General features: G+C 42.0%; 1 protein-coding gene across 3 annotated transcripts in view; it reads right to left on the bottom strand.

Moving 5' to 3' along the window:
* Nucleotides 1-248: 248 nt before the first annotated feature.
* LOC132833349 (transmembrane protein 144-like) overlaps nt 249-14,070 on the bottom strand; it is an 82,883-nt gene continuing 69,061 nt past the window's right edge. For all 3 annotated transcript variants that reach the window (XM_060851539.1, XM_060851541.1, XM_060851540.1), the window contains 2 exons: nt 10,516-10,569; nt 249-1,792 (listed from right to left, as the gene is read on the bottom strand). In XM_060851539.1, the coding sequence (XP_060707522.1) occupies nt 1,709-1,792; nt 10,516-10,569 (138 nt within the window). In that variant the 3' untranslated portion in view covers nt 249-1,708. The remainder of the gene's footprint in view (nt 1,793-10,515; nt 10,570-14,070) is intronic.

The following is a 14,070-nucleotide window of genomic DNA, read 5'->3' as shown; positions in this document are numbered from 1 at the left end:
TTAGCACTTCAAATACAAGTGGTGTGGTATTTCAACTTAAGGGTATAAGTAGAATAAGTTTTTTTTTTGCTAATAAAGGCCTATAGATCCTAACTCCCATTTTAACATTGATTCAAGTAGGAATCAATATTTTACTTTAAAATTATTTCACATAAAGCTGTTATTTTCAGAATAACTTTAAGTGAGAACATCCTTTAGTTGACTTTGGATGTGAGAAGTAAATGAATAACAGCTTCAGTAACAGCATGGATGAAGCAAGCAAAGTGTTGTTTGAGGTAAAGGTAATTGAGGATACAAGGTCAGGTATTCAGTTCAGGGAGAACTATAAGTCTGAGTCTGAAAAAGGTCCACTTCCACTGAAGACAGTGACAAAAAAAAAATAGAGGTCAATGCAGTTCAGCTATATTTGGCATTCAATGAGTGGTTGAGCTGATGCTATAGTTAATGCACTATCCAATGTCACCAAAAGACAGTGAAATTTAGAATTTTATTTTGTGCTAATTAACAGAATGAACTTACAGACCTACTGTCTGAAAACCATGGAGACTTCACCCACATATTTGTACATATTGTGCAAAATGCAATAATGATGGATAATGTGTTACAGTGGTCTTATTGATCACTACATGTTAGTCAGTACAGAAGAGGAACCCAAGGCAGCGCCTGTACACCTTTAACACTGCTTTGAAGTGCCATTCTAATCTTATGTGCTCAAATATCTGAGTGGGACTTGAATCTATAACCTCAAGCTCAGAAGTGAGAATTCTGCCAAAGGACAAAGGAAGAAACAAATTAATTTTTCACAAGTATTGGTCCCTTTTGGAATATTGCATGCAAATCTGGTCTCCTTTCTATCGGAAGGATGTTGTGAAACCTGAAAGGGTTCAGAAAAGATTTCAGAGCATTGGAGACTGAGTGGTGCTCTTATAGAGGTTTATAAAATCATGAGGGGCATGGACAGGATAAAGAGACAAGGTCTCTCCCCTGGGGTCGAGGAGTCCAGAACTAGAGGGTATAGTTTTAGGGTGAGAAGGGAAAGATATAAAAGAGATCTAAACTGCAACATTTTCACATAGAGGGTGGTACGTATAAGGAATGAGCTGCCAGTGGAAATGGCAGAGGCTGGTACAATTGCAACATTTAAAAGGCATCTGGATGGGTATATGAATAGGAAGGGTTTGGAGGGATTTGGGCCAGGTGCTGGCAGGTGGGACTAGATTAGGTTGGGATATCTGGTCAGCATGAATGAGTTGGACCGAAAGGTCTGTTTCCATGCTGTACATCTCTATGACTCTTAAGTATTAATCACTTCCTGGTGTCCTTGTTTGGTCTGTAACTGAATTAAATATTTACAAGCTATACTACAATGTTTTAATCATTAGAAATTCTTATCTGTACTAATTCTGATTCCAAGTAAACACCTTTGGCAATGGTTACATATTTCTGAATTAGAACAACAGCATGAAGGTCAGCAAATGTTCACAATTAGAAACAATTATAGACTCATAAAAAGGATTTAAATCAAATTTTCTGCAACTTCATGGCTTACTTCTTTAGGAAGCTGTACAAACAGCTGTTGAAAGACTCTGCACAGTAGCTGAGACTGTGGTAACATCAAAAGCAGAACTTTGATCCAAAGTTCAATATTTAAAAGCACCAAGAGCAACCAATTTCACAACGATGCCATCTTCTGGTTCATTCTCTGTAACTACACCTTGGAAAATGCAGTTGTTAATGCTCCTGCTGATACAGTGCAGAATGCTATGCTAAGAATAATATAGTTCCGCAATCCCTGTGGGGAAAGAAAATTGTGAAAATCAATTCTTACTAGTTGCACTTCTACTGGTGAAAACACTTATTGTGGCACTAAATAAAAATATAAGTCACTAATAAATAAGTTAATCACAAAATTTGCTGTGTAAGAATTCTTTATTGTTCATTTCGGGTTTCTCAAAAATATGATGACTCAAACAATAACAAGTCTGAGCTTGAGAAAACATTAATTGCAATATTCCTGTTTTGTTTCAGCAAGTATTATGTATTTTACATTTTTCTCCTATTTTACAAATTCATCTCCTAATCAACTTACTTATTTATTTTTAGCTTGCCCAAGCATCCAGATATTTCGAGGGATCTCCTGGAATGCTTCTTGAAGTAATTGCTGTTATAAATTCAAAAGCTGCACTGATTTACTTAGTGTTCACTAACATAATCACCAAAGACATTTGATTAAAAGATTACATCCTAAAATTCAAAGGTGCAATAAGTTAGTGTATAACATACAGAGCCACCAGTTCGTATGCTGTTCTGAAACAAACTCTTTTAAAACAAACTCTACCAAAATATTTTCCTTTCAAAACGATATGATGTTAATGGCCACTTGGCAAGCATTACACACAATTAATTGTTAACACATCTGGACAATTCATGGATCATAGCAAATATTTATAAAGTAAGTTCTGAAAAAAGATTTATTATCTTAATAACAAAAATGTTTCTTTGAACCAAATGAGCTAGTTATCTCAAAATTAATTGACTTTAAGGTAACACTTTAAGCAATGTATTGAGCATGCCAAATGAATTGAACCCGTTTTGCACCACATCTTTGAGGTCTTAGTTCTTCTTTGGAGGTGTGAATCAATAAATCAACATCTACTTTAAAATGAGAACAAAATCTAGAGAGAGAAAAGGCCCAATACTTGGTTGAATATTTAATATAATTATTCTCAATTACCATCCTTTATGGCTTTAACATGTTACTGTCTCCCAAATCTGTTCCTGGAATTTCATATTTGAATTCTGATTGGGCTGTCACCTCTAACCGTTATGAAACAATTCTTTCCAAATCACAAATAACATCCTAGGTCACTGTGGCAAAAGTTCATTCAAACAAAGAAAATGGGTGAAGGATTAGATCACTTAGCCTTTTGAGCCTGTTCCACCATTCCAATATGATCATAGCTGATCATCCAACTCAGTTCCCTGTTTCTGCTTTCTCCTCAAACCCTTTGATCCTATTAGCTGCAAGAACTATATCTAATTCCATTCAAAGTTTTGGACTCAACTACTTTCTGTGGTAGAGAATTCCACAGACTCACCACTCTGTGGGTGAAGAAACTTCTCGTCTCATTCATAAATGGCTTACCCTGCATCCTTAAGCTGGATCTAGTCTCCTTCGTGAATGGGAACATCTTTCCTTTGTTTACCCTGTTAGTCTTGTTCAAATTTTACGGGTTTCTATGAGAGTCCCCCTCACGTTGCTAAACTCCAGTGAATAGTCCTCACTGACCTAATATCTCTTCATACATTACAGTCTAAGGATATTTAGGATTGAGACGAGGAGAAATTTCTTCATTCAGAGAATAGTGAGCCTGTGGAATTTGTGACCACAGAAAGTAGTCTAGGCCAAAACAGCGTATAATTTCCAAAAGGAGTTGTATATGGCACTTGGGACTAAAGAGATCAAAGGTATTGGGGGAAATGTGGGAACAGGCTATTGACATAAATGATCAGCTTCGATCATATGCAAGCTCAAAGGCCAAATGACCTACTCCTGTTCCCATTTTCTATATTTTCATCAGTCCTGCCATCCCATGAACCAGTCTGTTAAACTTTGTTGTATGCCTGTCATAACCAGAACATCCTTCCTCAGATAAGGAGTCAAAATTACACACAATATTCCAGGTCTGATCAAGGCCTTCTACAATTACAGCAAGACATCACTGCCTATATGAGTCCTTTCACTGTGAAGGTCAACTTTCTATTTGCCTGCTGCAACTGCATGCTTACCTTCAGTGACTGGTGTACAAAGATACCCAGGTCTCATTACACCTTCTCCAATCCATCACATTTCAACAATAATCTGCCTGTTTTTGCTCCCAAAAATGGATAACCTCATATATATCCACATCATACTTCATCTGCTAAGCATTTGCCCGCTCACTTAAGTTGTTCAAATTGCACTGTATCCTCCTCGCAGTTTACCTTCCCACCCAGGTGTGTGTCTTCTGCAAACTTAAAGATAATTCAATATCTAAATATATATGGTGTCTAAGCACTGATCCCTGCAGCACCCCACGAATCACAGCTTACATTCAGAAAAACACCCAATTATTCCGACTTTACTTCCTGCCTTACTATCAGTTGTCTACCCATGCCAGTACACAACCCCCAATCCTATGTCAGTACACGAACCCCCAATTCCCATGTCAGTACACAACCCCCAATCCCATGTCAGTACACGACCCCCAATCAATTGTCAGTACACGACTCCCAATTCCCGTGTCAGTACACGACCCCCAATTCCCGTGTCAGTACACGACCCCCAATTCCATGTCAGTAAACGACCCCCAAACCCATGTCAGTACACGACCCCCAATCCATTGTCAGCACACGACCCCCAATCCATTGTCAGTACATGACTCCCAATTCCCATGTCAGTACACAACCCCCATTCCCATGTCAGTACACAAACCCAATTCCCATGTCAGTACATGACCCCAAATTCCCATGTCAGTACAAGACCCCCAATTCTCATGTCAGTACACGACCCCCAATCCCATGTCAGTACATGAACCCTCAATTCCCATGTCAGTACACGAACTCCAATCCCATATCAGTACACGATCCCGTGGGCGGCACGGTGGCACAGTGGTTAGCACTGCTGCCTCACAGCGCCTGTAGACCCGGGTTCAATTCCCGACTCAGGCGACTGACTGTGTGGAGTTTGCACGTTCTCCCCGTGTCTGCGTGGGTTTCCTCCGGGTGCTCCGGTTTCCTCCCACAGTCACAAAGATGTGCGGGTCAGGTGAATTGGCCATGCTAAATTGCCCATAGTGTTAGGTAAGGGGTAAATGTAGGGGTATGGGTGGGTTGCGCTTCGGCGTGTCGGTGTGGACTTGTTGGGCCGAAGGGCCTGTTTCCACACTGTAAGTCTAATCTAATCTAAAAAAAAGTCTAATCTAATCTATTGTCAGTACACGACCCCCAATTCCCATGTCAGTACACGACCCCCAATCCCATGTCAGTACACGAACCCCCAATCCCATGTCAGTACACAACTCCTAATTCCCATGTCAGTACACGAACCCACAATTCCCATGTCAGTACACGACCCCCAATCCCATGTTAGTACACGATCCCCAATCCATTGTCAGTACACGACTCCCAATTCCCATGTCAGTACACAAACCCCCAATCCCATGTCAGTACACAACCCCCAACCCCATGTCAGTACACGACCCCCAATCCCATGTCAGTACACAAACCCCCAATTCCCATGTCAGTACACGACCCCCAATCCCATGTCAGTACACGACCCCCAATTCCATGTCAGTACACGACCCCCAATCCCATGTCAGTACACGTTCCCCAATCCATTGTCAGTACATGACTCCCAATTCCCATGTCAGTACACGACCCCCAATCCCATGTCAGTACACGAACTCCCAATTCCCATGTCAGTACACGACCCCCAATTCCCATGTCAGTACACGACCCCCAATCCTATGTCAGTACACGATCCCCAATCCATTGTCAGTACACAACCCCCAATTCCCATGTCAGTACACGAGCCCCCAATCCCATGTTAGCACACGACCCCCAATTCCATGTCAGTATACGACCCCCAATTCCATGTCAGTACACGAACCCTCAATTCCCATGTCAGTACACGATCCCCAATCCATTGTCAGTACACGACTCCCAATTCCCGTGTCAGTACACGACCCCCAATTCCCGTGTCAGTACACGATCCCCAATTCCCGTGTCAGTACACGACCCCCAATTCCCGTGTCAGTACACGATCCCCAATTCCCGTGTCAGTACACGATCCCCAATTCCCGTGTCAGTACACGCCCCTCAATTCCCGTGTCAGTACACGATCCCCAATTCCTGTGTCAGTACACGAACCCCAATTCCCGTGTCAGTACACGACCCCCAATCCCATGTCAGTACACGACCCCCAATTCCCATGTCAGTACACGACCCCCAATCCCATGTCAGTACACGAACCCCCAATCCATTGTCAGTACACAACTCCCAATTCCCATGTCAGTACACGACCCCCAATTCCCATGTCAGTACACGAACCCCCAATCCCATGTCAGTACAAAACCCCCAATCCCATGTCAGCACACGACCCCCAATTCCATGTCAGCACAAGACCCCCAATTCCATGTCAGTACACGAACCCTCAATTCCCATGTCAGTACACGACCCCCAATCCATTGTCAGTACACGACTCCCAATTCCCGTGTCAGTACACGACCCCCAATTCCCGTGTCAGTACACGATCCCCAATTCCCGTGTCAGTACACGCCCCTCAATTCCCGTGTCAGTACACGATCCCCAATTCCCGTGTCAGTACACGAACCCCAATACCCGTGTCAGTACACGATCCCCAATTCCCGTGTCAGTACACGAACCCCAATACCCGTGTCAGTACACGATCCCCAATTCCTGTGTCAGTACACGATCCCCAATTCCCGTGTCAGTACACGACCCCCAATTCCCGTGTCAGTACACGATCCCCAATTCCCGTGTCAGTACACGATCCCCAATTCCCGTGTCAGTACACGCCCCTCAATTCCCGTGTCAGTACACGATCCCCAATTCCTGTGTCAGTACATGAACCCCAATTCCCGTGTCAGTACACGACCCCCAATTCCATGTCATTACACGACCCCCAATTCCCATGTCAGTACACGAACCCCAATCCCATGTCAGTAAACGACCCCCAATCCCATGTCAGTACACGACCCCCAATCCCCATGTCAGTACAAAACCCCCAATCCCATGTCAGCACACGACCCCCAATTCCATGTCAGTACACGAACCCTCAATTCCCATGTCAGTACACGACCCCCAATCCATTGTCAGTACACGACTCCCAATTCCCGTGTCAGTACACGACCCCCAATTCCCGTGTCAGTACACGATCCCCAATTCCCGTGTCAATACACGACCCCCAATTCCCGTGTCAGTACACGATCCCCAATTCCCATGTCAGTACACGAACCCCAATTCCCGTGTCAGTACACGATCCCCAATTCCCGTGTCAGTACACGAACCCCAATCCCATGTCAGTACACGACCCCCAATTCCCATGTCAGTACACGACCCCCAATCCCATGTCAGTACACGAACCCCCAATCGCATGTCAGTACACAACCCCCAATCCCATGTCAGTACACAACCCCCAATCCCATGTCAGTACAAAACCCCCAATCCCATGTCAGTACACGACCCCCAATCCCATGTCAGTACACGAACCCCCAATCCCATGTCAGTACACGACCCCCAATTCCCATGTTAGTACACGACCCCCAATTCCCATGTTAGTACACGACTCCCAATTCCCATGTCAGTACACGACTCCCAATTCCCATGTTAGTACACGACCCCCAATTCCCATGTTAGTACACGACTCCCAATTCCCATGTCAGTACACGACTCCCAATTCCCATGTCAGTACACAACCCCCAACCCCATGTCACACACGACCCCCAATCCCATGTCAGTACACGACCCCCAATTCCCATGTCAGCAAACAACCCCCAATCCCATGTCATTACACGTTCCCCAATCCATTGTCAGTACACGACCCCAATTCCCATGTCAGTACACGACCTCCAATCCCATGTCAGTACACGAACCCCCAATTCCCATGTCAGTACACGACCCCCAATCCCATGTCAGTACACGACCCCCAATCCCATGTCAGTACACAACTCCCAATCCCATGTCAGTACACGAACCCCCAATTTCCATGTCAGTACACAACCCCCAATCCCATGTCAGTACACAACCCCCAATCCATTGTCAGTACACGACTCCCAATTCCCATGTCAGTACACGAACCCCCAATTCCCATGTCAGTACAACCCCCCAATCCCATGTCAGTACACGATCTCCAATCCCATGTCAGTACACGATCCCCAATCCATTGTCAGTACACGACTCCCAATTCCCATGTCAGTACACGACCTCCAATTCCATGTCAGTACACGAACCCCCAATCCCATGTCAGTACACGACCCCCAATTCCCATGTCAGTACACGACTCCCAATCCCATGTCAGTACACGAACTCCCAATTCCCATGTCAGTACACAACCCCCAATTCCCATGTCAGTACATGTTCCCCAATCCATTGTCAGTACACGACTCCCAATTCCCATGTCAGTACACGAACCCCCAATCCCATGTCAGTACACAACCCCCAATCCCATGTCCGTACACGACCCCCAATCCCATGTCCGTACACGACCCCCAATCCCATGTCAGTACACAACCCCCAATTCCCATGTCAGTACACAAACCCCAATCCCATGTCAGTACACGATCCCCAATCCATTGTCAGTGCACGACTCCCAATTCCCATGTCAGTGCATGATCCCCAATTCCCATGTCAGTACACTACCCCCAATCCCATGTGCTTTAATTTTACATGCAAATCTCTTGGGTCCAACATAATCAAAACTTCTGAAAATCTAAGTAATCTACAGCCACTGGCTCCCCCTCATCAACTCGCTGAGTTACACCCTCAGAAAATTCCACTAGATTTGCCCAGCATGATTTCCATTTTGTAAGTCCATGTTGACTCTGTCTTATTCTGTCACTTGTTTTTAAATATTCTGCTAATGATCCTTTTATATGAGACTCTATCATTTGCCCTACTACCGATAGAAAAGAATCTCTACAGTGTGGCAACAGCCCATTCAAGTCCACACCAACCCTCTGAAGAGTAACCCACCCAAGTCCATTCACTTTCTGCTCCACATTTACCCCAGACTAATGCAGCTAACCTACACATCCTTGAACACTATGGGGAAATTAGCATGGCCAATTCATCTAACCTGCACATCTTTGGATTGTGGGAGGAAACCAGAGCTCCCAGAAGAAACCCATGCAGACACGGAGAGAATGTGCAAACTCCACATAGACGGTCGGCCAAGGTGGGAATCAAACCCGGGTCCCTGGCGCTGTGAGGCAACAGTGTTAACAACTGAGTCATTGTTAGCCAGGCTAACGATGTCAGGCGAATGATCTATAATCCTCGGTTTTATTTCTAAAGCCCTTTTGAAATAATGAATTTAAATTAGTTACCCTACATGCTCTTCTTGATCTGACTACAGATTTTAACATGACTGACTACACCATGCATTGTCACTCAGTTGCATGGGACTAGTCTCATTTGGATTTATTCTTATCAGTCAGCAGCCAGACAATCACTTGCAGTAGCTTATCAACATCTTACCCAACTCCCTAAAATCCCTTTGCAGGATCTTATCTTTCTCCCTATGTCAATATGGACCATGACCTCTGGCTTCTCACCATCCCCTTCAGAATATCCCACATCTATTCAGAGACATCCTTGCTCCTGGCACCAGGGAGGCAACACATCGTCCTGGAGTCTCACACATGGCCACAGAAATGCCAATCTGTGCTCCTTACTATACAGACCCCAAACACAACCACTTGCCTACACTTCCCTGCTGTTGCTTTCGTCCAAGAGGCTCACTCCTCCTTCAGACAGTATGCTTCTTTGAGTGGGAAAAAGCCACAGGGGATCCAGTACTGCCTATCTGCCTGTTCATCTTGGCGATCCACTCATCTATCTTTGGTGAGACCACATCCCTGAAACTCCTTCCTGTAAAACATTGCCTCCTGTATGCTCCTCAGTGAGTCCAACTGCCACGCCACAGGATCACTTCCTGCAGACATAGTCATCAAGGACATTTGATGTTTCCCTGATCTCTCACATCTCGCAGGAAGAACATAGCACGTTATTAACTTGCCATTATTACTCCTCTATTTATTATTGGATTAAAAGGGAAGATCTTATTTTGACATACCAAAACGCTGCTCGCCTTCCTCAGGGAAGCCTGATATTTACCAAAGCCTGCACTTTGACTAGCCGTATTTCAACTTTTAATGCTCTGCTGTTTCTAAGCCACAACCAAATTTTCTAACACCATCTCTTTCTCTTTCATTGTTTCAAGGAGGGAAGTTGGAAAACACTACAGTACTGTAACATTGCACAACTTTACCCATCTCATCTACTGCCGAAATCCTCCTTCATGACTTCATTTATAGAACTGACTATTCCAATACATCTTGGCTGTTCTCCCACATACTATGCACAGTAAACTTGAGGTCATCCGAAATTAAATTGCTTATGCTTTAACTCTCAACACCTTTTTGAAATAGTGAAGTTAAATTAGTTACCCTATGTGCTCTTCTACAGATTTTGACAAGACTGACCACACCATCCGTTATCATTCCTGACAAAGGAACAGTGCTCCGAAAGCTTCTACTTTCAAGTAAATTTGTTGCACTATAACCTGGTGCTTTCTGATTTTTAACTAAATAAATGCATTTTATGAATTAGTTTGAAACCAGAAGCTATTTTCTTCATCAGACAAGACTATGATCACTGAGCCAAAGCTTACAAAGTTGCTGTATTTCATTAAACTATAGAAATAAAAAATGTAGAAACAGTATAAACACTTACTTTTATTTCTTTGAATACAAGTACTCCCCATAAAGCAGCAATGAAACCAGGTACCTGAAGAAAAAAGCTGTATTTATACACTGGTATATGATTTTCATTGAAAAAGCAGTCTTTTTGTCAAGAAAATGAAGCTACATTTGCAATAGTACACAACTCTTAAAAATGGCATTAGTAAATCACAAGACTCCTTTTCCCCAACATTATAATTTAAATTCCTTTAGATACGGTATGCAATTTAGTGTTATGTAACAAAAGATCAGTTGCCTCTCAGTGTTGGCAACTAAACTCAGAGCTGAAAGAATTACTTCAGTGGACACATTTGTAAAGCTGCGTTTTTCCAGCACCACATGTTTTGACGCTGCAAAGCAAAACAATCATTTGATAACTTCCAATGAGTATTCAAATTAATTGAATTATTGTATTCAGTTTCAGTTCTAATAAATGTCCAGGACTGGAAAAAGTACCTTTGCTCCAGCTGGGCTCAGTCTGAAGGTCCTTAATGTACAGTATTAAACTATTTTTACATTGTTGTAAAATCTTCTTGAAGTATTAGCTTATAATATCTACAAATATGAATACACAAAATGTATAAAGTTAAAAATCTCACAACACCAGGTTATAATCCAACAGGTTTACTTGGAAGTACACTAGCTTTCAAACCAGTTGGACTATAACCTGGTGTTGTGTGATATTTAACTTTGTACACCCCAGTCCAACACCAGCATCTCCAAATCAAAATGCATAAAATATGCACAGAAACCACTAAGTTACCTAAATATTATTAATCAAATTTGTTTTGAAAATTATTCAAATGTTTATACAAGATTAAGCATTAGACCATACCTAAGTCAAATTTCTTATCATTCTAGACAGCTCTCCAACCAAACAGCCTTAAAACCCACAGTCTTCTGAAATTCTCCTTGTCATAAATCATAATATGCACAAGAACCTTTGTCAGTTATTTCATTGCTCTTATAAAAGGAAAATACTGCAGATGATGGAAATCTGAAACAAACAAAACTCATCAGAGGTGGCAGCATTTGTGGAGAGAAACAGAATTAATGCTTTAAGTGTGGTATGACTCTTCTCAATCCTCCACAGATGATGTTGGACCCAGATTCTCCATCGTTGTCAGTTTTTGATTCCATTGTCTATGTTTGGATCAGAAACTTTGTCTGTCATATTAAGGAATCCTGCTTCTTCACAGGAGGATTGCTGGGAAATGGGTAAGCTTCAGGATGCAAACTTCTTTGCCCCTGTTCAGCATTCAGATCGACAGCCAGTTAGTTTAATGAAACAAAGGCAAATGAGTCTACTCATCAACCAAACTGGAGCCCTCTTAGAGCCTGAAGCCAAGGTTCACACCCTCCTCATAAGCCTAAGATTTTTGTGGTTTCGTGGCTCTCAACCTTGATCGCCCAAACCCATTTTGATGCTAATTAATTGGCAGGACTCTTGTATTTTAAGCTTTTATTAATATCCCACATTAAAAAAACATTCAATTTACAACTCTTCCTTTAAAAAAAATGAAAATATTGCTGAATGTGTCTTTATTCTATTTATCATAACTACTAACGTTTTGAGTATCTTATCATGCCTCTTAAGATATTGCAGATTTGAATAAGTTTTTAAAAAAATTTCTCAAGTTTGGCAAATCCTATTCAAGGTGACTTGAGGTCATATACCTTGTGAAATCATATATGAAAGCAGCTGGTGCAACTGCCTTGAAGAATTGTGCTACATCATTCTGCCTACTCATTCCTCTGATGTCAAATGCTCAAGATGTCATTCATTGTCATGTAAACATCTATAAACATCTATCAGGATTGTTCCAACAGCCCTCTGACTCCAAGTACATTGGTTGAGTCAATGACTGAGGTTAGACCAGAATCTAAGATTATGAAGCTTCCAGACTAACTCGATACTAAAATAACTTCTAATACTATAAGAACTTGAGTGCATACATTTTTTTTCCTGTCCTTTCTAAGTAGTAAGGTGCCAGCTCCTTTTCAATGGACAGAAATGGGACAGGGGTGTCAGTTTGAGGTTGACTGTATGGTGGGGAGAGGGGGCTAAACAGTCAAACTTAAATTTGCAAACATTAAGAGATTTTGGTTCAGATTTTGCAGTTAGCTGTAAAGAAATTACATGTACTGCTGATTTCAGGAAAAAATGCCCACAAGGATTCACTGGTTTTGAATTTACAGGGAAGTCCTACAGCATGCACAGTAAGGACATGGAATATAACTTACTTTAATTATTTTACATAGTCAGTTCTGCTATAACATGTCTATCATTAATGCGAATTGGCTGTAACACGATTGGTGAAGAGGAAATACTGTTTCTAAAACTTAAGCTTGTAAAATGTGTGCTGGCTCTAACATGATTAGAAGACCAACACTTTAAGTGTTATTTGTATTGAATGATTTTTGTATAGAGTAGGGTCACACAGGAATGTGACAATTATATTATATAAGAAATGACAGTCATGTGAAATATGAGTGGAACAAAAAAAATGTGATTAACAACTGAAGAAAAATAAATTTTGATTCTAAAAAGCATCAAATTACAAACATTAGTCTGAGGGAATGAACTCTACATTTATAAAATTGACCCAAAAGGTTATTCATCAGGAATTAAGATAATTAAAAACACTTGCACCTCATTCAACAAAGTTTAATTTTCACATTTTCAAAGCTTTCACCATAAGAATTGTTTGCAATTATAATATCTCACTGATTCTGTTTTTCTTTCATCTCTAAAGCCTATGGCCATGCACCCTGTGAAGGTGATACGATCCACTATCAGCAACCTCCAGATTTTCACCCTTGCAGACCGTGCAGGGTGCTGTCAGTTGAGAGTTTCACCTTCAATGCGATCACAAATTCTAGGCCTTCTAGGAGGAAGCAGGGGGACACAGCGGAAACCAATGTAGACACAGGGAGAACATGCAAACTTCATACAGTCACCCAAGACCAGAATTGAAACCAGGTTCCTGGTGCTGTGAGGCAGCAATGTTAACCAGTGTGCTCCCATGCTGCTTCTGTTGCCACTTGAACCTGTCACAGAGATGAATTTCTCAAGAAATATTCCTGCTATGGCTTCTGTGAGCTAGCACAACACCTTTTCAAATAGGAGCGCTCCATTTCAGTCATACTCTCTGCAGACAGCTGATAAGGTTAACTGTTGGAAGAAACTCACAGGGATCTGCTATCATCCCCCTCCCACTTCCAACTTGCCATCAGATCCCCTAAAACTTTGCCCTCAGAATCACAGAATTGTTATAGCACATTCAATTCTTCAAGTTAATATTGGCTCTTTGGAAAGCCAATTCAGTTACCCTTTTACCAAATGCCTTTTCTTGGAGTGCGTTTGCAATTCTCTTTTGAAAACCATCACTGAAATTGCCTGCAGTACCTGCTGAGGTGGTGCATTCCAGACCATAATCGCTCATAACAAAAACAAAATCACTCATGCTACCTTTAGCTATTTTTGTACTTTTTTTGGTAAAATGTTAACGTTGTAATTTGTTTGTGCTTTGAATTAAAATTGCTG

This window comes from Hemiscyllium ocellatum, chromosome 36, assembly GCF_020745735.1.
Source record: "Hemiscyllium ocellatum isolate sHemOce1 chromosome 36, sHemOce1.pat.X.cur, whole genome shotgun sequence".
NCBI lineage: Eukaryota > Metazoa > Chordata > Chondrichthyes > Orectolobiformes > Hemiscylliidae > Hemiscyllium > Hemiscyllium ocellatum.
Note: the sequence above shows the minus strand (reverse complement) of the source record. Positions and strands in the feature narration are given on the sequence as shown.